Source organism: Acinonyx jubatus, chromosome E3 (genome assembly GCF_027475565.1).
Source record: "Acinonyx jubatus isolate Ajub_Pintada_27869175 chromosome E3, VMU_Ajub_asm_v1.0, whole genome shotgun sequence".
Taxonomy (NCBI): domain Eukaryota; kingdom Metazoa; phylum Chordata; class Mammalia; order Carnivora; family Felidae; genus Acinonyx; species Acinonyx jubatus.
The window spans coordinates 10,147,278-10,169,516 of record NC_069398.1 but is presented as its reverse complement, the minus strand read 5'-3'; the positions used below and the strand labels follow the sequence as shown (position 1 = coordinate 10,169,516).

Here is a 22,239-nt window from a genome sequence, read left to right as displayed (position 1 = left end):
TTGCTGAATGAATGAGTGAAATGTATTAAGAGATAGTGGTCGTACTATTTTTCTGTTTATGGGAAGGTTCTTGAAGGAAAGTGGTTTTTTTTTTTTTAACGTTTATTCATTTTTGAGAGACAGAGAGCGAGCGGGAAGGAGCAGAGAGAGGAGACACAGAATCCGAAGCAGGCTCTAGGGCTCAAACTCAGATTGTGAGATCATGACCTGAGCTGAAGTTGGACACCTAACCGACTGAGCCACCTAGGCGCCCCGAAAGTGGGTTTCTTAACTCCCCACTGTTGTTAGTGCCTCAATTAAGGTGAACTGCACATTTTTAGTAAACAAGACATGTAAGTGTACAGAGAACCAGTTCATCAAAGTAATTTTCATTAAGGGAAACCAGGGTGGTTCAGTCGGTTAAGCGTTCAACTCTTGATTTTAGCTCAGGTCGTGATCTCACGGTTGGTGGGTTCGGGGGGGGGGGGGCATCAGGGTGATTCTCTGCCTGGGATTCTCTCTCCCTCTCTCTGCCACTCCCACAGAGAGAGCACACTCTCTCTCAAACTAAAACAAAACAAAACAAAAAAACAGCTAATGGTCCTTTTGTTATGTAAATTATACCCAGAGAGTTCTGTATCCTGGAGCTGTGCAAACTGAGAGTTTTGCTTTCCTCAAGGTTCACTTAGGTCATGTCTACAGCCAGCAGGGGGCTCAAACTCCCAACCCTGAGATCAAGAGTCACATGCTCTACTGGCTGAGCCAGCCAGGAGCCCCTCAAGGTTCACTTAGGATTTGAGAAGAATTAGGAGCAAGGTGGGCTGAGAGACTACTGTTGATTGAGCGCTCACTCTGTCAGGTTTTGTGTTTGTTCTTCTTACTGAAGTGTAGTTGATACACAATGTTGTTCGTTTGAGGTGTACAACATAGTGAACTGAAAATTCTGTACATGATGCAATGCTCACTACAGTAAGTATAGTTACCATCTGTCACCACGTGACATTCCTATAGTGTGTTAATCTCTTTTATATGGATTATTTCATCTATCCTCATAGCAACTTCAAGTGATTAGGAGCATCATTCCCATTTTACACATGGGCAGACTGATTTATTCACCAAATATGTATCAAGAGCCTACTGTGTGCCAGATAATTTTTCTAGGAGCTGTGAGTACAGCAGTGAACACAACTGACCAAATCCCTCCTTTCTTGGAACTTAATGGAGACAGTTAAATACACTTCCAATATTCCAAGTGCTATGGAGAAAATTTTAAGCCAGGCAATGGAGTTAGGAGGAACAGGGAGAAGGCTCCATGAGTGTGTGTGTGTGTGTGTGTGTGTGTGTGTGTGTGTGTGAATAGAGTCTGGGAAAGCCAGCGAGCCAGCTTCCTGGTAAAATGGAAAAATGTTCAAGTTAGAGGGAAAGGCAAATGCAAAGGCCCTGAGGTGGAGTACGCTTGGGGTGTTTCTTTGAAGAAACAAGCTAGGGAAGAATGGTGGGGAATGAGGTCTGTTGCGCCAGGGCCAGAAGGCAGGTGTGCACATCACGGAGGACCTTGTAAGCTTTTGTAAGGAATTTGCATTTTGCTGAGGGTGATGGGAGCCAGTGTGTGATCTGATTTAGGTTTTAAAGAGGTCATTCTGGCTACCTGTGGGAAAAGCAGAGGTGAATAAAAGGGAGGTCAAGGGTGAAAGCAGCGACCTAAGGATGCTATTGCAAATACGTGGGACTGGGACGTTAAGTAACTAGCCTCAGGTCCCTCAGCTTCGGAGAATTCACTCCCTTACAGGGTATCAGATCCCGGCTTCAACCAATAGCTAAAGCTCCCTGTTGTTCCCATTGTCAAAATACACTGAGTGGGGCACCTGGGGGGCTCGTTCTCCATTAAGCGGCTTGCTTCCGCCTAGGTCATGATCTCCCGTTCCCCAGTTCGAGCCCCACATCGGGCTCTGTGCTGACGGCTCCGAGCCTGGAGTCGCCTTCGGATTCTAATCTCCCTCTCTCTCTGCCCCTCCGCCACTAGTGCTCTGTTTCTCTCTCTCAAAAATAAATAAACATTTAAAAAAAAATACATTGAGCATTTACTACATGCCAGACACTGTGCAAGCCCTTTGCCCCATTATCTCATCCGACCTTTGCAATAACTTTCTAGAGTTAAGTATTATTATCCCTCCCCGCCCCGCCACCTATTTAGGGAAGGTTCAGAGAAAATACGAAGACTTATCAAAACTAGTTCGTGTCCGGGTGCAGAACTGTTGATAAAAACTACTGGTTCAGAATCCTGAGTACTTTTTTTTTTTTTTTTGAAACGTTTGTGGCTTTCATCCAAACTGTGTATCCTGGAAGTTTTAGAAAGAAACGTTTGGAGCTCCAGTAAATAATTTCTAAGAATTAGGGAGCACTGACTTAAAAATGTATTTTTGACTTTGAAAAAATAATCTAGGGGCACCTGGATGGCTCAGTCGGTTGAGTGCCTGACTTCGGCTCAGGTCATGATCTCACGGTTTGTGGGTTCGGGCCTCGCGTCGGGCTCTGCGCTGAGAGCTCGGAGCCTGGAACCTGCTTCGGATTCCGTGTCTCCCTCTCTCTACGCCCCTCCCCCACTCTTACTCGGTCTCTCTGTCTCTCGAAAATAAATAAATGTTAAAAAATTTTTCCAAAAAAAAAAAAAAGGAAAAATAATTTATACACAGGTGTGGAAAAACAAACCACAATTGTATATAGAGAAAAGCAAGTCTTTCATCCCAGTTCCTCAGGCCCTTGTCAGAGGCAATTATCGATTTGCGTGGGTCCTTTCAGAGATACTGTAAATACCCAAATGTAAAAATCTATTCTAAATGGTGAACAGTTATTACAACAAAAATTAGCAAATATCTCAGCCATTTCAATTCAGTTTTTTACAGAGTAAGGGCTAGAAAGGTGGCAATCTCGATCCTTCCCACCCCGGCCTCACCTGGAGAGGTCGATTCCATCGATTCTCTGCTTCTCACCCCTGAAGAGGCTCCGCCCCTTCACCCGCCTTCTTCCAGTAGGCAATACTTTTTTTTTTGGCCCTCCTTTAAAAGTCTCGCGATAGGCCGCCCGCTTCCCATAACTCCGTGCGCTTGCCCCTCCCGTCCTCTTTCCGCCATCTTTCCGCGCCGGTGAGTACTTCTCTCTGAAGGATCCAACATCATCCGTTGGCTATCTCTGCCATCCTGCAGTCTCAGCCTCAACTTCGGTGTTCTCTGATGGTGCCAGGGCCTTCTTGGGCGGAGGATGCTGCGCTTGCGAGGGTTTGGGCAGGAGTAGAGGAGAGTCATGCCCGTTCGCTCCACGCTCTGCATTTTGGGGATCCCGGTTTGAGAAACGCAGGCCGCAGCTCTGGCGGGAACGGAGCAATCGGCCGACGGGAGAGGCGGTAGACCCAGCGTGGTCGGCGGCTCCAGGACCTCCCCTTAGTGGCTGGGGTAGCGCCTTGGCTCCGGGCGGCGGGAAGCATCGGGGACGGTGGCCGACGTGGGCCGAGCTGGCGTCCCATTCCTTCAGCCGCGCTGTAAGCTTAGGAGGGTGAGGCCACTCAGCAGGGAAAAATTGCCTTCTGCCTGGGCTGGCGGTTTGCTGGGAGCTAGCCTAGATCTTCTGGGCTCCGGGATTTCCCTTGATACTTTGTGGAACTTGAGGAAGCAGGTTGGATTCCTACTGTTGGAGCTTGAAGCATGCTTTGGGCTTCATCCTCAGTTTTCACAGCGTTATTAGAGTATCGGGCAGTTCGTGCACATTAGGATAGAGTCGTGTCCGGTGCACGTAAAAAGTTCTACTTGTCACTGTGGTACGATTGCTGCCGGGGCACAACTTTGGGTGGCACACGTACCGACGTTTTTAGTTAGTGAAAGCTAGGTATCTTTTGGACAAGGCTGACATGGAATTTGTTGGTAAAAGGGCAGTGTTAATAGTCCAATTGCTGTTGGATTTTAAAAGTTTGGAAAACCTGCCTGGTGATTCGCAGGTCCCGTTCTCAATAGCTGAGCGACGGTAGCTGATACTGCGTGGGGAACCTGTCTGCTTAGTGATAGGACAGTTTAATGATAGAGGCAGAAGGAAAAGGATGTGTTTGCAGTGGAATGATTGGGAGCCTTTTGATGTTGAGAATGCCGGTAAAACCCGTTTTTCCTTCCCTGAACAGCCATAATGGTGCGCATGAATGTCCTGGCAGATGCTCTCAAGAGCATTAACAATGCTGAAAAGAGAGGCAAACGCCAGGTTCTTATTAGGCCATGCTCCAAAGTCATCGTGCGATTTCTGACTGTGATGATGAAGCATGGTAAGTGTATTTTATGTTTTTACGTAAGGATACTGAAGGAATCCGTTCTGTAGACATTAGTTGTGCAGGACAGGACTGGGAAGATGGGGGAGCTAGGTGTAGGTTATACTTGGAAACTCATGCAATGCAGTGGGGCTGTGGAAGGGGTAGTTGGGACAGATAAGCTATTCAGGAAGCGCTGAGTAAGTTAGGACTGTTGAAAAGAGGAGGAAGTTTGTGACTGTTGCTCTGTTAGTAGTTTGGGAGCTAAAATGGCCTTTTCTTGTGTAATAACTGCTGCTGCAACTGGTCGTTCAGCGTAACCTGAGCTCTTCCAAGAGTGTTGGGATGGAAAGGAAAATTGTTGCGGGTCTTGGGCACCGAGTAGCTTAATGGGAAGCAAGGGGAAAATAATCCCCGTTAGAATTGCAGGGTGGGTTGTTTTGGGGTGTTGGCGGCCGGAAAAGTTTTGATTCAGAGCAATGGTTCTTTCCTAAACCATGTAGACAAGCAGTCACTTGAGGTGATGTGAGAGGAAAGTAGGCAAACAGTGGGAATCCTAGCGCATAAGCATTTAGGTCTGTTAAGTTGATAATTTCTTTTCTGTAGGTTACATTGGCGAATTTGAAATCATCGATGATCACAGAGCTGGGAAAATTGTTGTGAACCTCACAGGCAGGTTAAACAAGGTAAGAGTTGATTATCTTCCACGTAGAAGAACTTTAAGAATTTCCAAACATGGTGTTAAACATGTTGTAATTGGCCTTATAAAACTGAATTAGTGGTGTGCTTGTTCCACCTAGTTAGGTTAAAAAAATTAAGAATTGATTGAAATCATTAATTTTTATGTCACATTTTGATTGATTTTTTTTTTTTTCTCTAGGGCTGTATTTGCTCTAGAATTGTTAGTTGACCTAATGTTTGTGGAGTACAGGGGCTGTCTGAAGGGAGATGCCACAGGGTGGGGGTGCATTGAACTCCTGATGGTACTGGTGTTTCAATATCGGATGGTACGCGCTGCCCACCCAGTGGCTTGAACTTCTGCTGAAGGAAGGTCTAATCCTATCTGTAAATAACTTTGTTCTTCGTCTCTCTTGGTGATAATGTTGTGTTTTTTGAACAGGATTGGGTTCTCTAACAATATTAATACCTACATTTTTACTGGCGTGGGCTGTATGGGTGTCTTTGAGTTTCGTGCTCCATTTCAGTTTGCGTTGTCAGCATAACCTGTTGGATATATTTGATCTGATGTGGCTTAACTTATTGCATGTGTTAAGGGGCAGGTATCTTTAACAAGTTAGGGTCCCTGAATTGCTACCCTACTTTTTGTGTTCAGGTTTCTAGCTTTCAGATTTGCAAGGAGCTTGACATCGTGTGGTCCAACACAGATGAGGGGAAAACAGGTCAAGAAATAAGTCGTTAGTGGCAGGGGCCAGATTGACTGGTAAGGTTATTCCCTGGTCCAACAATTTGTTTTATAAAGTTGCTTCCTTGTCTAGTGAACTTGCTTCATGTGTGGATACCTACCTAATGCTGGATGAAAACTACTGAATATGAAGCCTTCATGAGAGATTAGAAGAGTTTTCAAGTTAATTTTAAGACTGTTCTAGTTGTTAGCCAGTAGACTCCAGCCAAAATAGAATTTGGATTCACTACTCATTGTCACTCAGACCCTCACAAAGTGTTTTTGAAGTAGAAGAGGGTGTGTTTTCCTACTCTTAGGAATTAGGAAGCTGATTTAGGCCCAAGGTACCCTCATCTCGCACTGCCCAACAGTGGCAGAGCTGGCTCCAGAATGTAGTTGACAGTGCATTATAAAACTGTCCCACAGAATGACTTGAAGTTTAAAAAACAAAGACAAAAACCTCTTAGAAGTGCTGTGCACCCAATTCCTCTCGAATATTCACTATACATAAAACTTGATAAGTAAGTTTGAACAGTATTTCCCAAGTGGAACTCCTTTGTGGCATTCTTGTTCTGTGGTAGCTTGAAAAATGGTGGCAGTTGAGCTTTCTGACCTTAGCTTTCTAACCTTGGTGGGGCAAAACAAACGTCAGTTTTCAGTTTTTCTCAACTTCAGTTTTCCTCCCTTGTAGGACACCGTTGCCTCAGTTTCCTTCATGCAAGAGATGGATGTACCCTTACTGTGGAACTTTAATGGGGCTGAGAAGTAAGGTAGTGTTTAGAAATTAGATTGAAATTCCAGTTTTGGTCACATCCTAAGATCTGTCTGGTTTAGGAGAGGTTTAATTCTTTTAGCCGAAAGAGATTTTGCTGCTGGAATAAATAGAAGCCTGGGTGTGGTCGAGTGGAGGCCTCACAAGTCTACCGTTACAGCTTGCTTGGAGGAAGAACTGTTTTGCCCTTTTCCTGTGTCTGTATTCCTATTATCCATTGTGGGGTTGCTCTTGACAGTTGACACCGTAGCTGACAAGATCTTGATGAAAAGGAAAACCTGAGTGGGTCTCCTGGCTTAGGGCATTTGGGCCTCAGAGGCCCATTTTCAGTTTCTTTGGGTTCAGATCTGCCTGTGGAAGTGTAACTGTTGTAAAAATTTGAGTAAGTTCTAACCTCATAGTGTCCTTTAGCTTCCTGTTAGGCATTTTGGAGTTGCAAGACTCCTGTGTGGATGTGCACACAGCTCTCTTAGCCCTCTGGAGTTCTCCTTGAATGGTACTAATCCTGAGTGTTCTCACATGATCATCTCTGGTGTATAAATATCAGGAACCTTTCTGCATTGATATTTACAAGTGTGTTAGTGATTTGTAGGGTAGAGATGTGAGGGGGGGCATATGTAGCTCTAATCAAGGAGATTTTTGATCCCCTCATGTTTTACTTTCTAAACCCAGTTGATCTAGTCAGGGATCTTGAATGAGCCTACAGTAAGCACAAACAGTCTGCTAGTGGATGTTTGAACTTTTCTTGTGTTTTAGGATTTGCATGTAATTGAACGATTAAATGTTTAGTGCTCTTGGCGAGCTCTCATGCCGGAAGGTGATTGTTGCTGTGTCCCAGTAGCAAACAGGGCAGGTAACTGTAAGGACTCTGTTCTTTCTGGCTTCCACCCATTTTGCTAGATTAGTTGATTGTAAATGTATCCTGGTAGTTCTTAGATTTCAGTTTTGTGTCTGAAATTTTTTTAAGTTCTAATATTTTGCACTTTTAGCTCATAGGTGAAGAATTGGTGACCCTACATCTTCATTTCAGCCTTACTATGTGAAAAAAAATTTTTTTGAGTACAATTTTGTCTAAGTCTTAGTCTCTTATCTCTTTAAAATCTGGTTATTTGTTTTGGGACAACTAGCCAATAGGGACGTACGCAGTTGACCTGATCTTGCCATATATTGCCTTGTGTTCTGCCTCTTCTGTTTACTTTTTAAATAACTTTTTCCAGGCATAGTTGTAATTCAGTGTATTTTTGAAATGACGTGGATGTTAAAGATTGCACAGAATAGTTACCCAATAAATGCTGAGTTGGTTGGTTTATATGACTATTTAGATACAAATTCCATTTGTGTTAATAATTTTTTTCTGGTATTGGTGAGATGTGAACGGTGTTTTCTGTTATGCTTTTACAGTGTGGAGTGATCAGCCCCAGGTTTGATGTACAACTCAAAGATCTAGAAAAATGGCAGAATAATCTGCTCCCATCCCGCCAGTTTGGGTGAGTTGACTTTCCTCATATGAAAGAAATTAATGCTAAGGATTGCTGTGGTGCACTTGGACCACTAGAGTGGAGGTTTTTTTGTTTTTGTTAGAGTAGTAATTATCTCCATCCCCAATCGTCCTGACTCAAGGATTAGCTCTCTTGCGTTGCCATATTTCATGTGCTAAGTGACAGTGTGTCCCCTTTAATAATCTGCTCTTTTGACTCCATACATATAGTTCATTTATATTATGTTCACTGTGATCTTGTTCTATGGCTAGAATCACTTCTGAACCCTAGGCCTCTGGGGAAACTCAATTTCTTCATCCTTTTAAAGAGAAGGAGTTCACATCCTTGCTTTCCTGCTTTAAATCTGTGAGGCCTTGCATGACTCCTAGCCTTGGTTTTGTCATCTGTAAAAATGATAATTGTTCTCTTCATTTACATTATCAACTGATTTGATTCTGGCAAAATACTTTCAGGCTCTGACATGATCCAGTAAGCGCTTAGCTGTTTGTGGTTAAGAACGTAAGCACCCCCAGTCATATGTTTGGTGATGTGGTTGGATTTATTCCCACTTCATGGTTACTGTTTTCCATGTATAGTGTCATGAATTATTTCTGATTATAATTAGGGTGCTAATTTTAATGCCTCACAGTTTACTTTGATTCCCATAGTAACCCTTGAGGTAGCCAGGCCAAGTAGGATTTCCATTGTCCAGATGACTGTCTCTACAGTAGGTTGCCTGTGATCATATAGTAAGTGGCAGAAACAACTCAGTCAAGTTTATGTCAACGCTTTATTGCTTTAAACTGTCTCCTTCCGTGAGAACAGAAAGTGACAGTTTGAAATTAAGGGAGTTCAGTTTTTGTTTGCAGTTAGGTTTAATAGCATTGTGTCTTGGTGTTAGCTGAGGGCAAGGCTGTAGGAGTGTGTTGTGTAGCTAAGGTTTTTGGATTTGGGTCTTTGGTTCCAGGAGCCATGCTTGCACTTGCTGGCCCAAATAGGCAGCCTTAGTCTCTGCACCCTATTAAGGGAAGGCGTCTTAAGCACTGATGAATGTTGGTCTTTTTCTGTACCACAAAGCGGCTCTATGTTGAACTATTTTTAGGAAAAACTCACCAACATGTTTTTTTGTTTTTTGTTTTTTTTTTTTAACTTTCCATAGTTTCATTGTACTGACAACCTCAGCTGGCATCATGGACCATGAAGAAGCAAGACGAAAACACACAGGAGGGAAAATCCTGGGATTCTTTTTCTAGGGATGTAATACATTCATACAAATAAAATGCCTCACTGGACTCTAGTGCTTCCCTCGGTCGTTTTGAACTTTACAGCAGAGTAGCAAGAGCGTCACTGTGCAGCCTTTGTTAATTGGGGAGTGCTGTTTCCCTGAAGTGCATAAGAAAGTCTTGCCTTGTGATAACTCACACCATCATGCTCATGGCTCGTCAGAGGAGGTTGTATGTAGCTCTGGATCGCTGAATCTGGGTTGGGGTCCAGGTGGTGAAGCTTTCCCTTTCTGGAGTCTTATGTTAACCCTCGAAGGAGTGATGCCTTTCCTGATGTTAGCTTGACAACACACATTTCATGCACTGTTCTTAACTGTCCTAAAAATATGAGATGGCTACAATTAACTGTAAGTGCCTATGAGGAAGCAGGCAGGAAGCAGACCACTAGAGCCCGCAGCTCACTAAGATTTATCTCCGAGTAAATTTGGATGGCATGTCAGTAACATATTAGCAGTATGTGTTTGTAAAATGTCAGAAAAATGAAACCTTTTAAAAACTAGTTTTATGGTAAACCTGTTACAGATGTATTCCTGGAATTGAGAAAAATTAGTTTGCTGGACCATGTCACATGGGGAATGCTTATAAATAGCTCAACCATCAAAGAGTGTAGGGTGGCTTCTGTGAAGTACACCAGGGCTCCACTCCCCATTTCTAAGCAGTGCTGTCCAGTAACGTAACAAAAGCCACATATGTAATTTAACCTTGCAGTAGCTGTATTAAGACAAGTGAAGAGAAACTGAATTTTTTTAATAACCTGTATGTTCAGACTTAAAATTTTAACATGCAATTGATATGAAATGGAGTTTTACTCTTTGTAATAAGTCTCTGAAATTATACTGTACATTTATTTACACTCACAGCACATTTTAATTGGGACCAGCCCCCTAACATAGCCACATGTGACTGGTGTTCCCTGTTGGACAGCACAGGCTAGATCTTGATTCTTGGAAGTTCTGTGGGTCTGGCTAAGGAGAAAGGAAGCTTGGAAGAGAGCCCAGATGGATCATTGTGCACCTGGCTAGCTGCATTTGCCGGGCAGGGGAGTAGAATGAATGGGGCAGATCACAGCCTCAAGAATTAATTGTCTTCTAGTCCTGTGAGCCAAAGTTGAAAAAAAGTCTGATTGCCAGCCTGATTTCAAGAAGTCTACTAGGTCCGGTAGGATGTAGGGTGCTAAGAGCTTGTTGGAAGGGTGTGGGTTTGGGTTTGATTTTTTTTTTTTTTTTTTTTTTTTTTTCCTTTTCAGAAAAGGGTGCTTTTGACTACTTTCTGACTTCCTGGTAGGTCAAGCAGTTTTCAACACTCAAGTAGTAGGGATGTTCACTTATCACTCCCCTGGTTGTAAGGTGATGTCTGGCAAATGACAACTTCTGTAGGTCTCCCTGTAGGTACTTCAAGGGATGCTAACAGCGCACTTGAAACAGCTTGGGGCCAGGGCATGGCCAGCATTCAGTAATGTAACTTTCTTTTTTTTTTTAATTAAACATTTTTTTTAATGTTTATTTCTGAGAGAGAGAGAGACAGAGCATGAGTGGGGGAGGGGCAGAGAGAAAGGGAGACACAGGATCTGAAGCAGGCTCCAGGCTCTGAGCTGTCAGTACAGAGCCCGACGCAGGGCTCGAACTCAGACTGTGAGATCATGACCTGAGCTGAAGTCCGACCTGAGACGCTCAACTGACCGAGCCACCCAGGCGCCCCAGTAATGTAACTTTCTGAAAGGAGGAGATCCTGTAAGAAGATGTGGGAACTAGCTAGGAATGCCAAGACTGGCCCTGATTAGTAGGCCCCACTTAATCTTAGAAGAAAGCAAGATGACAGGCATGTCTGGATTTCGGGGCTATGATTGCTTAGGGGTTTAGCAAACCAGAATTGAAGTGTGCTTTTCCACTAAGCCATGATGTCCTCATCTGCATAATGGGAATAGTGGAAAACCTTGAAAGTTGGGGGAAAGATGACGTTATGTAAAACAGCTAATTAGCGCTTGGCAGTCCTATATGTAGTTGTATTTCTCAGGTGAAGTGAGTCCAGAAGAATCTTAAAAGAGCTGATTGATTATTTCTCTTAATGCCAAGATTGTGAGCTCTAGGAAGACCGGTCGTGTTTTGTTTACTGTTGTATCTCCCCCTAGACTGATGCTTTGGCACAGTGGATGCCTCTGAAAGTGCATCTTGATTGAATGAATCATCCTCTTGGGCACTGATTCTAAGTACTAAAATAGAACAAAATGGTTCCATTTGTTGTTAACATGTAGTGGGGATCTTCTGTCCTTTGAAGCGGTCATGGGTAGAAAGAAATAGGTGCTAAGGTAGGGAAAATTGAGTGGCCAGTTGATGGTTTTAATGGCAACAGTTCCTTGTGTTGATGAGGAAGCAGATGGTTTTAGCTCATATTTCTGAGATCCAGTAAATAGAGTAATAACATGATCTGAGAGCTGGTTGGCCTGAACTAGACTTCGAGGTTTGAGGATCTGGAGACCACTTAGGTTCCTGCTGACAGGATAGCTTACCTCAGAGGTGTGGTGTGAACACAGCCTTTCCTCCCAACCTGCCGCTCCCACAGGCAGGCAGAGACCAGGAGGTGAGTGTGGGGCTGCCAGCATTTTGATCATTTGAGCCTACCAGATGCATTTTGAGTCTGTGTTTTTTAAAAGGGGCCTCAGCACCTATCCAGATCCTGGATTTTTAACCTAAAACCTATAGACAGATGACAGACGACCTTTATGAAAACAACATGCAAAATTGATACTCATGCATTTGTTTTTGGAGAGACATTCTCTAGAGCCTTTGATCAGAGGCTGAAAGAAATTTAGGAAGGTTAAAGAATCACACTGCCAAAGACCTCATCTTAGGACATCTGTGTCCATGGTCAGTGTGTGCTGTGTTCTCATTTACAGGCTGTTTGACCTTACCTTTGGGTAATGTGGGTTCACTCTGGCAATGGTGCCAGATAGAGGAGCTCTAAGTTCTTAGGGTAAGAATGTCTTTCTTGGTCAAGTCAGCATCTGAGAGATGGCTTCACTGCAGGCTAAGTTTGCTTCCCACTCCTGACCCCAAAGAAAGCAAGCTCTGCGAGATCCCAAATTTGGTTCTCACTTGATTCCTAATTCCTAAATTCCTAAACCACCCCAAATGGCCCTCACCTCTGAACCTTGGTTAAGGCTCACCCCACCTGGAATGTCTTTTTCCTGTTCTCTGGAGATGTTCCTAGGAGCCAGCTTAAATGTCTCTTCTGCCATAAGTCTTCCTCCAGAAGAATATGTGCTGTTCCACTTTTCTCCTAAAGATAAGAATGCATTAATAAGTAGGTTTCTTTGCTCCTAAAAATAAGAATGCCTGTTGAATGTTTACTATGTGCCAGGCACAGAATTTAGCTTTACATATACCATCTCATTTAATTTCAGCAGTTCTTCCAAATGACTACTATTACTGGCTCTCGTTTTTCAGCTGCAAAATGAAGCACAAGAGTTGTGAAGCCATGTGTTCAAGATGCTATGAAATGGCAAAGTCAGGATTTAAATGTACAGACTTTCCTGGCCCTTAACCATGTTCTGTCATGCCTTCTTGTCTTCACCGTACCTAGGGCTTATGAGATACTTAACATGTCTAGGTGTTTGGGGTACAAGGGTACAAGCATATGGTCCCCACCCTCATTGCTCATTGGACCCTTTTCATCTGTTATAGACCGACCTCTCCATGGGGGTGGGGGGGGGGGAAGCCTGTTACTCATCTCTATAACCAGCAGCTAGACTATCAAAGGGGATATTGACATGTTTAAAAAAAGTCCTTTCTGACTCTTCATGGCTGTGTGGGACAGCATGCTTTTTTTTTTCTTTGAAGTTTGAGAGAGAGTGTGCAAGTGGGAGAGGGGCAGAGGGAGAGAGAATCCTAAGCAGGCTCTGTACTGTCAGTGCAGAGCTTGGTGTGAGCTCAGTCTCAGCCATGAGATCATGACCTGAGCGGATATTAAGAGTTGGGCGCTTAACCAACTGAGCCACCCAGGCACCCTGGAGAGCATGCTTTTTTTTTTTTTTTTTCCACTTTATGAAATTTATTGTTAAATTGGTTTCCATACAACACCCAGTGCTCATCCCAAAAGGTGCCCTCCTCAATACCCATCACCCACCCTCCCCTCCCTCCCACCCCCCATCAACCCTCAGTTTGTTCTCAGTTTTTAAGAGTCTCTTGAAAGCATGCTTTTTAAAGTGGAATCCTGTCCAGCACCCGTGCTGTGCTGTGTTGAGTCCACAGATTTCCATTGACCCAAGAATTGGGAGTAGAGTGGGATGTGGGCGGGATTCAGTGTAGGGTTGTTGTCCTGGCGTTCAGGTCCCCCCTTTTATGTTTAAGTGACTTAACGGGCAATGGGATTGCTGAAGACCATACAGAAGATAAACCAAAGGAGGCAATTAAAACAAAAACCATGCTTACACAAATGGACTTTGGAATCAAATGCTGGCCTCAGTGTGTGACCTTGGGCTGTTTGCCTTGCCTATGTATGTATCAGTTTCCACATCTTTAATATAGGGATAATAGTAATACTTCTGTGATGGTTGTGAAGATTAAATATAATGCTTGTGAAACGCTAGAGTGATAATTAGAGCTATTTGCAAAATACCCTGGTTCTTCCCCTGCCAGGCACATGCACTTTCCATGTGACCATTTCTGGCCAATGAATTTGCTGTGAGTAGAAGTGCTGTCTGTACCTTTCAAACTGGAGCATTTAGTGGCTGGTGTGAGACCTTTGTGCCTGTTTTCTTTCTGCCATGGTGATGGGTGCTGTGCAAGAAGTAGCTGCTTCATTACTCCAGGCCTCAGTGATGGTGACCGTCCAGAAGCTCCAACCATCTACCAGTGGGAGTGTAGGAAGAACAAGAAATCATCTGATGATTTGGTTTGTTACATATCTACTGATTTAGACCAATCTCTGAGATTTATTAAGGGTTTATGTACTAAATTACACAAAGGAATAGGATGGAATGTAGAATAACAAAAGCGATTCTTTGGGTGGGTGTATGGAGACTATAGCACTCTCGGTTCTGAATGTCGTTTTTTTTTTCATCAACTACCTCTGTCCCCCTCCAGGTGTCCATGTGGGTCTTAAATACCCCACCCCCCAGCCCTCTGACACAGATATTCAGTCCCTGGAGGGAGCACCTACTGCAAATCAGGTTGAAGATACCTTAAGATATTTTGAACTTGGGAGATGTGTAGTTTGTCTCTCTAAAATGGTGGAAATTATAAGGTGAAAACATTGAGTGCTCCTGGTTCTCATTATTTCTGCCACGTGAAAAAGGTTACTTTGGGCAAAAAGGATGGTCTATGAATGAGCAGCACAGATAAGCTAGATCAAGTCTTCGTGTGGTTGAGTCTGGGCTCTCCCTGAGATGCTGCTACATCCCTTCCCACGTTTGTATTTTGTGAGCACCGAATAACATTCTCCTCTTTTACTTAAAAAGAAGTACTTGTTTGAGCTGAAAGCTACTAGTTTGGGCTAAATTTTAGTCCTTCATTTGCATACTAATACAGTCCTACTTCCAGCTCTTTCCCTGTTGTGTTCTGGGACTTTCTGGGGTTCGATCTTGCCCTTCCTCAAATGAGGGATGGGAAATTGGTTCTCCCTCCTTTATCAGTTAGTGTTCCTCAGTTGCAAAAAACCTCTCAAGCTAGTCTAATTTATTGAAGGATATAAAATAACTCGTGGAATCTCTGGAAGGGCCAGAGAATTCGTTTGGCCTTTGCATCTAGGCGTGGATTTTCCATGTTACCTCTGGCCCATTCTTTGGAGAACTGTAGCTGCTTCTGGACACACAGCTCCCTCTGTGACCCTGTGTTCCTAACATGCTCCTGAGTTCTTTGCTGTTTCTGGAAGCTTGAGGTTTCTCTGTTACCTTTACTAGAATACCCTTGGTACCATGGACACTTTGGGTTGGATAATTCTTTGTTGGGGTGGGGAAGTCCTGTCTTGTGCATTGTAGGATGTTTAGCAACATACTTGGCCTCTCCACATTGGATGCCACTTGAGACAACCAGAAATGTCTCCAGGCATTGTCACATCCCCCAGGTTGAGAAGCGGTGCTCTATAGGTCAAAAGTTAACAACCCAAATGCAAACAGACACTGCCAGAGCAAAGTTCAGAAGTAGGCCTGTGTGCCATTCATCTATATAAAAGTTGTAGTTCAGGCTATCAAGCTGTTTAATAAAAAAGGTTCTGTCCTCCTACCTTGACAAGTTCATAACACCAACCCCCCAAACAAATCTTTTTATGTGATAAAGTTGACAAAATATCAAAACAATTTGATTGTTGGATGTATTTGAGTAAGTTGATGGGCCAGCAATATTTGGGTGAGAAATAAAATGAAGACCTTCGTGACTTACAAACTCTTATATATTTATTTCTTAAAGTTTATTTCTCTTGCCTTCATTTCCATATAGGTTGTTATAATACATTTTTTTGTGTAATTTGTGTTCTATTGGCAGTAATGACTCAAAGGACAAATATAATTTTCAAAATTTACAATTTCAGAATATCAAAAAAGTTTGAATTTATTTTCAGAGAAAATGTAAATGAAGGTTAATGTAAAAAAAATTAAAAATTTAAATGTTCAGAAACATCAGTAAGGTTTTCTAAAATACTCAAAAGTATTTATTAAAATTATAGGGCAAGGGCACCTGGGTGGCTCAGTTGGTTAACCATCTGACTCTTGTTGTCGGCTCAGGTCATGATTTCATGGTTGTGTGAGATTGAACCCCGTTTCGGGCTCTGTACTGATGGTGTGGAGCCTACTTGTGTGATTCTCTCTCTCCCTCTATCCCTCCCCTGCTCGCGCTCTCTCTCTCTCTGTGTCTGCCCCTCCCCTGCTTGTGCACTGTCTCCCAAAAGAAATAAACATTGAAAAAAATTTTTTATTACAGGGCAAAATACAAAGTATTATATAAGTAATAGGTATCAAAGTTTTAAAGCAAAGTTATATAAAGCTGAAGTTTTTAAATAATATTTTCAAAACTTAATCTTATGTAATTTTGTTACACAAGTTTTTGTAGTTCTAGTATTCAGTGTCAGTGTAGTTGCTAATGTAAAGAACTGGTGTCACTTCACACATCTTGTGTCTAGATCTCATGCATACAAATTAGAGAGTGATATAAATTGTTTAAATTGCAGAATGTTCCTTGGCTACAGTAAGCTGAGGACAGCTGAGAACATGAAGAGAAACAGAAAAATGGATGCTCAGCGTTGCTGTTATGTTAGAATCTAATGCATGCATGCCACTCGAGAAGTTAATTAAGTTAATTAATCTGTCATTTCTCTTACCTAAGTGCATTTTTAGTACTTCCTTCTCATCCTCTGAAGCACTTTGTGTCTATGACATTGGCAGAGGCTGGAATCCACAAACCTTTGTGACCTTTAGATACAGTTGCCTTTTGTTGAGAGATTCTAGGGCAAGAGGTGAAGCGATCATTCCTTGGGGCCTGAACAGTGGTAGTTATGCAATGGGATGTTGAGGATTACAGATCATGCGGAGCCAGTGCCGAGCACATGATCCTGAGTGACAAGAGCACCCTCTGTTCCTTCATATGTTTATTTTTTTTTTTATGTATTTCTGAGATATGGGGCCAATCTTGGTAGGATCTAAGTGCACTACTGTCTGGAAGGAACCTGGGGAAACAAGTCCCTGGCCTCTACCCTGGGGATCTTTAGACTCCATACAGGAATTTTCTCCAAACACAAAGTGCTCAAAAGGTGCTGGGGAACCAAAAATGTAGAATAGAGAGAGAAATCCAGGGCTGTGTCCCTCTCCCAGTACAACTAATGAACTGGCAAAAACTGTCAGAATCAGCTTTTTGAAGAACTCGGAAATCTAGTCAAAAACTGAAAACAAGGGAAAGCTTGAAGAGGGAAACTGATGCTTTATGGTGAGAGTGCTGTGACATTTTAAAATGGCCATAGGAAGGATGCCCAAATGTCTGGTGCTGGTTGCCAGTGCCAGAAGAAGCAATATAGAACTTATTCTCAAGGAGTGTGGCTGTGGGTGTCCAGCTGTCTGGATGGTGCCTCTCTCAAGGACAGGTGGAAAGGCTTCCTATTGCTTCACTCAGGGCATCCCCAGGGCTGTCATGGCTTTCCAGGTGCTTTTGCTGAAAGCATTTAAAGGCACAGGTACTGGCCTCAGTGGCCTGGAACAACACCTGGGACAAGTAATAGACCAAGAAGCCTGGGAAAGAAGAGATTGGGACAGACCTATGTGGGAATAGAGCTTTTGGAAGCTTCTGTGTATGCCTGGGAATCAAGAAAGCCATGTGCAGACTAAGAGTGAGACACACATACTTGGCAAAGGCCTAAGAAGACTCGAAGCTTTCATGTCTTGCTGGCCTTTGGGCTCTGTGTGAGGAGGGAGTGAAGCTAAGGCAGAGTTGTAAGCAGCCAGAATAAACGTTCAAGGAGTTAGCCCTGACATGGTTCCATTTTGCAAAGATACAGGAGAGTATTTTTTTCTTTCCTTAAAAAAATTCTTTCTTTTGTTTGCTGCAGGCATTTAAGGTAACTGTAAGATACCAGCTATCTTATCCGAATAAGCTAAAGGAATGCAGAGTTCAGTGGTAAAGAGCACAGACCTCAATACAAATAGTTGAGAAAGTCTGTAAGCAAGCTAACACCAGCAACTCACAATAGGCAATGGTAAACCCTGGGAGGAAGGAAAATCTGACTTCTAGAGTTGCCACATAAAATAGAAACTGTCCATGAGGCAGCCTAGATATTGGACTTACTAGACAAAGACTTTAAACTGTCTTAAATACGCTCAAAGAGCTCAGGGAAACCAGGAGAACAATGTCTGAGCATATAGAGAATATCAATAAAGAGGCAGGAATTTTAAAAAGGCACCAAATACGAATTTTGGAGTTGAAGAGTATAACTGAAGGGAAAAACTCATTCACTAGGGAGGCTTAGTAGCAGATTTGTGCAGGCGGGAGAAGGAATCCGTGAACTTAAAGGTAGGTCAATTGAGATTATTCAGTCTGAGAAGTAGAAGGAGAAAAGAATGAAGAAAAATGGCCAGAGCTTGAGACCTGTGGTACACCATCAAGAATACTAACATCTGTGTGAATGGGAGTCCCAGAAGGAGTAAAGACAATCAGATCAGTAGAATAGAATGAGAGTCTAGAGACACACACACAGATACCATACATCTATGGCCAATTAATTTTGACAAGGGTGCTAAAGCCATTTAACGGAGAAAGAATAGTCTCTTCAAAAAGTTATGCCGGACAACTGGGTATTCATGTGCAAAGAAAGTCGGACCTTGAGGAACGCCTGGGTGGCTCAGTCAGTTAAGCGTCTGACTTCAGCTCAGGTTATGATCTCGCGGTTTGAGTTTGAGCCCCACATCGGGGCTTGGACCTTGAACTCACATCATATACAAAAATGAATTCAAAATGAATCAAAGATCTAAAGGTAAGAGCTAAAATGAAAGAAAACTCTTGGAAGAAAATATGGTAAGTTTTCATGACTTTGACTTTGGCAATGGATTTTTAGATATGACCCCAAAAGCACAGGCAGCAGTAACAACAACAAAATAGATACATGGGACAATATCACAATTTAAAACTTTTATGCATCAAAGGACACTGTCAGGAAAGTGAAAAGACCTCTTACAGAATGGGAAAAAATACTGCAGACTCATGTATCTGATTAGCACGTAGTATCCAGAATATATAATGGACTCTTATAGCTCAACAACAAAAAGACTAGGTGATTAAAAAATGGGCAGAGGATTTGAATACACATTTCTGTGAAAGAGATATACAAATGGCCAACAAGCACATGAAACAAGATGCTCAGCATCGTTAACTGTGAGGGAAATGCCAGTCCAAACACGACAAGATACCACTTCACAATAGGATGGCTATAAAGAAAGAAAAAAAGCGACAGGTGTCGGTGAGAATCTGAGGAAATTGGAACCCTCAGACAATGCTGGTGGGAATATGCAATGGTGCAGCCACTGTGGGAAGCAGTTTGGTAATTGCTCAACAAGTTAAAACCCGAATTACTGTATGCCCCAGCAATCACTCTAATGTACATACTCTGAGGTATATTTTTTGTACATATACAAAGGATTGGAAACATGTATTTAAACAAATGCTTGTATAAAATGTTCATACACTGTTGACAATAGAGCCAACTTGTGGGAACAACTCAAATGTCCGTGGCATGATAAACAATCTGAAGTGATAGCGGACTATCACTTCTGCCATAAAAAGGAAGGAAGTGCTGATACATGCTGTAATGTGGATGAACCTCAAACACATGCCAAGTGAAAGAAGCCAGACACAAAAGGTCATATATTGTATTGGTGCACGTATATGAATCATCCAGAATAGGTAAATCTGGGAAGAGGGGGGAACGGGATGCCTGCTTAATGGGTATGGTATTTCATTCGTGGATATGAATATGTTTTGGAACATGGAAGGGGTGATGGTTTTACAACTTTGTGAATGTGCTAAATGCCACTGAATTGTACACTTTAAAATGGTTAATTTTATGTTCTGTGAATTTTACCTCAATGAAAAAATAAAAAGAGGTGCTACACAGCGTGAAAATGTGATGGATGTCTACCAACCTGCCTCGAACAGCAGTGAGGTCTGTGCTGTTTTTGGAAGTGGCGTTTTTTACAGGTATATTTGGGGTTCCCTCTTAGTGGGATTTAAACGTGTCTTCATATGTCTGATAAGTGGGGGTGGGGCGGTGAGACCGTCAGAGGCCTAGGAAAGAACCACATGGCCCTGTTAATCCAAGAAAAGGGGTGTTTCTGAGTTTGGCCTTGTCATTCGGTGCAGTCCGTGTTGGGGACATTCCCAGATCTGTTCCTGGACAGAAGGGTTGAATGTAAACTTTGCAAGTCTGTTATTCTAAAATTCATAAGCCCCATTTGGGAGCCGTCTCACAGAGTATAAGACACAGAAGAGGAGACAGTCATTCTCTCCCAGGTTGCTGTGGAACTTACCCATGAAGGTCCTCAGGACATTGGAGGCAGCCCCTCGTGGAACAGATGCTTCCTCATGGAGCAGGGCTCCTTTGTGACCCCACGTAAGGCAGCACCTGGGGACTCCCAGAAATACTTCAGAGCACTTTGCAGAAAGCCTAGACCCCCGGGAGCCAGTAGGGCACTGGGCCAGTGAAATGATGAGTTATTGTTATTTCAAGGTACATGGACAGTACATCCTGAGGTGACAAGAAGTGTTTGTTGCATTACAGGGATTATTTTAAATGGGGCAGAAACCGCTCCTGTCAGCACACATGGAATCTTGAACTTGGTACAGTGCCTTGCACAGTGAAGGCCCTCAAGAAACCTACTTTTTTGGCTGTCCTGAATTGTCTATTAGGTCATTATTTTACAAACATTACTTATATTAGCAGGGATGGTGGAGCTGGAGAGTACTGCGTCTTCTCCATGGCCTCTGCGAGAAACCAGTAGTGTGGTGGGACTTGTGACCCTTTCCAAGGCCACGGCTCTTGAGGCCTGCGGCTTGCTGTCAGTCCTCCCAGCTCCCTGTGCTTGTGGGCTGGTTTGGTGATCCACTGGGAGTCAGGATTTCCCCTGATCACTTTACGGAACGGATCAGTGAGGATAACAACTTCATGGAATCTTCGCCAACCTGGTAAAAGGACTCCGGACTCTCAGAGCCCCACGTTGGCATCCGGCTTGTACCTCTGCAACAGAATGAAGGCTTCAGGCAAACTTGAGCTGGTTAACCCCATGATGGACGGGCTTGCCATAGGTCACACTCTTAGGAACTGGGCCATCACGCTGCACAGAGATCCGATACGTGACATGACCTTGCTTGGCCTTGTACCCCAGTCTGCGCGCTTTTACCGGGTTGTGTTGTGGCGGGGGGGGGGGGGGGGGGAGAGGGCGGTGGGCAAGGAGAGCAGAGCTGGCAATACTGCCTGCAGCACAGCCTGAGAAGAAAGCGCATTACGCCCGACTGCTTCTTCCTCTGTATCTGCTGGATGTGCTTCTAAGCACCCATTTTGGGCTTATCCTGGAGCTGATGGCTTATCCTTCCGCCAGAAGGAAAGCAAGAAGTATTTTTTGAGGGGCACCTGGGTGGCTCAGTTGGTTAAGTGACTTCGGGTCAGGTCATGATCTCACGGTTCTTGCGTTCAAGCCCCGCATCGCTAGCAGCACGGAGACTGGGACTCGCACTCTAGCCTCTCTCTCTGCCCCTTACCCACTTGTGCTTTCTCTCTCTCAAAATAAATGAATAAACTTAAAAATTTTTAAATATATATTTTTTATCTTTTTAATTTTACTTTTTATTGATATTTTAAAGTATAATTTACTGTCAAGTTAGCTAACATGCAGTGTATACAGTGTGCTCTTGGTTTCGGGGGTGGAGTCCCGTGATTCATCGCTTACGTACAATACCCAGTGCTCATCCCAACAGGTGCCCTCAATGCCCGTCACCCATTTTCCCCTCTCCCCTGCACCTACCCCCCTTCAACCCTCAGTTTGTTCTCTGTATTTAAGAGTCTCTTATGAGTTTTCCTCCCTCTCTGTTTGAAACTATTTTTTCCCCTTCCCTTCCCCATGGTCTTCTGTTAAGTTTCTCAGGTTCCACATGAGTGAAAACATGATGTCTGTCTTTCTCTGACTGACTTATTTCAGTTAGCATAATACCCTCCAGTTCCATCCACGTTGTTGCAAATGGCAGGATTTCATTCTTTCTCATCGCCAAGTAATATTCTCTTGTATACGTAAAACACATCTTTATCCATACATCTGTTGATGGACTTTTGGGCTCTTTCTGTGATTTGGCTGTTGTTGAAAGCACTGCTATAAACTTTGGGCTACATGTGCCCCTATGCATCAGCGCTCCTGTATCCCTTGGGTAAATTCCTAGCAGGGCTATTGCTGGGTCATAGGTAGTTCTATTTTTAATTTTTTGAGGAAGCTCCACACTGTTTTCCAGAGTGGCGGCACCAGTTTGCATTCCCACCAACAGTGCAAAAGAGTTCCCCTTTCTCCACATCCTCACCAACATCTG

At 43.3% G+C, this 22,239-nt stretch overlaps 1 protein-coding gene and 1 pseudogene across 3 annotated transcripts; one reads left to right on the top strand and one right to left on the bottom strand.

Moving 5' to 3' along the window:
- Positions 1 to 2,976: 2,976 nt before the first annotated feature.
- On the top strand, positions 2,977 to 9,213 carry RPS15A (ribosomal protein S15a). Of its 3 annotated transcripts, none has more exons than XM_015067219.3 (5): positions 2,977 to 3,122; positions 4,145 to 4,282; positions 4,871 to 4,950; positions 7,840 to 7,925; positions 9,076 to 9,213. In XM_015067219.3, exons 2-5 carry the CDS (start codon positions 4,150 to 4,152, stop codon positions 9,167 to 9,169), a joined length of 393 nt encoding a protein of 130 aa, XP_014922705.1. In that variant the 5' UTR covers positions 2,977 to 3,122; positions 4,145 to 4,149; the 3' UTR covers positions 9,170 to 9,213. The 3 variants fall into 3 exon arrangements, with proteins under 3 accessions (XP_014922705.1, XP_053069179.1, XP_053069177.1); XM_053213204.1 differs by having other exon boundaries at positions 3,115 to 3,514; XM_053213202.1 differs by having other exon boundaries at positions 3,119 to 3,528.
- Positions 9,214 to 20,493: 11,280 nt separating this feature from the next.
- Positions 20,494 to 21,222, bottom strand: LOC113594820 (60S ribosomal protein L15-like; annotated as a pseudogene).
- Positions 21,223 to 22,239: the final 1,017 nt, after the last annotated feature.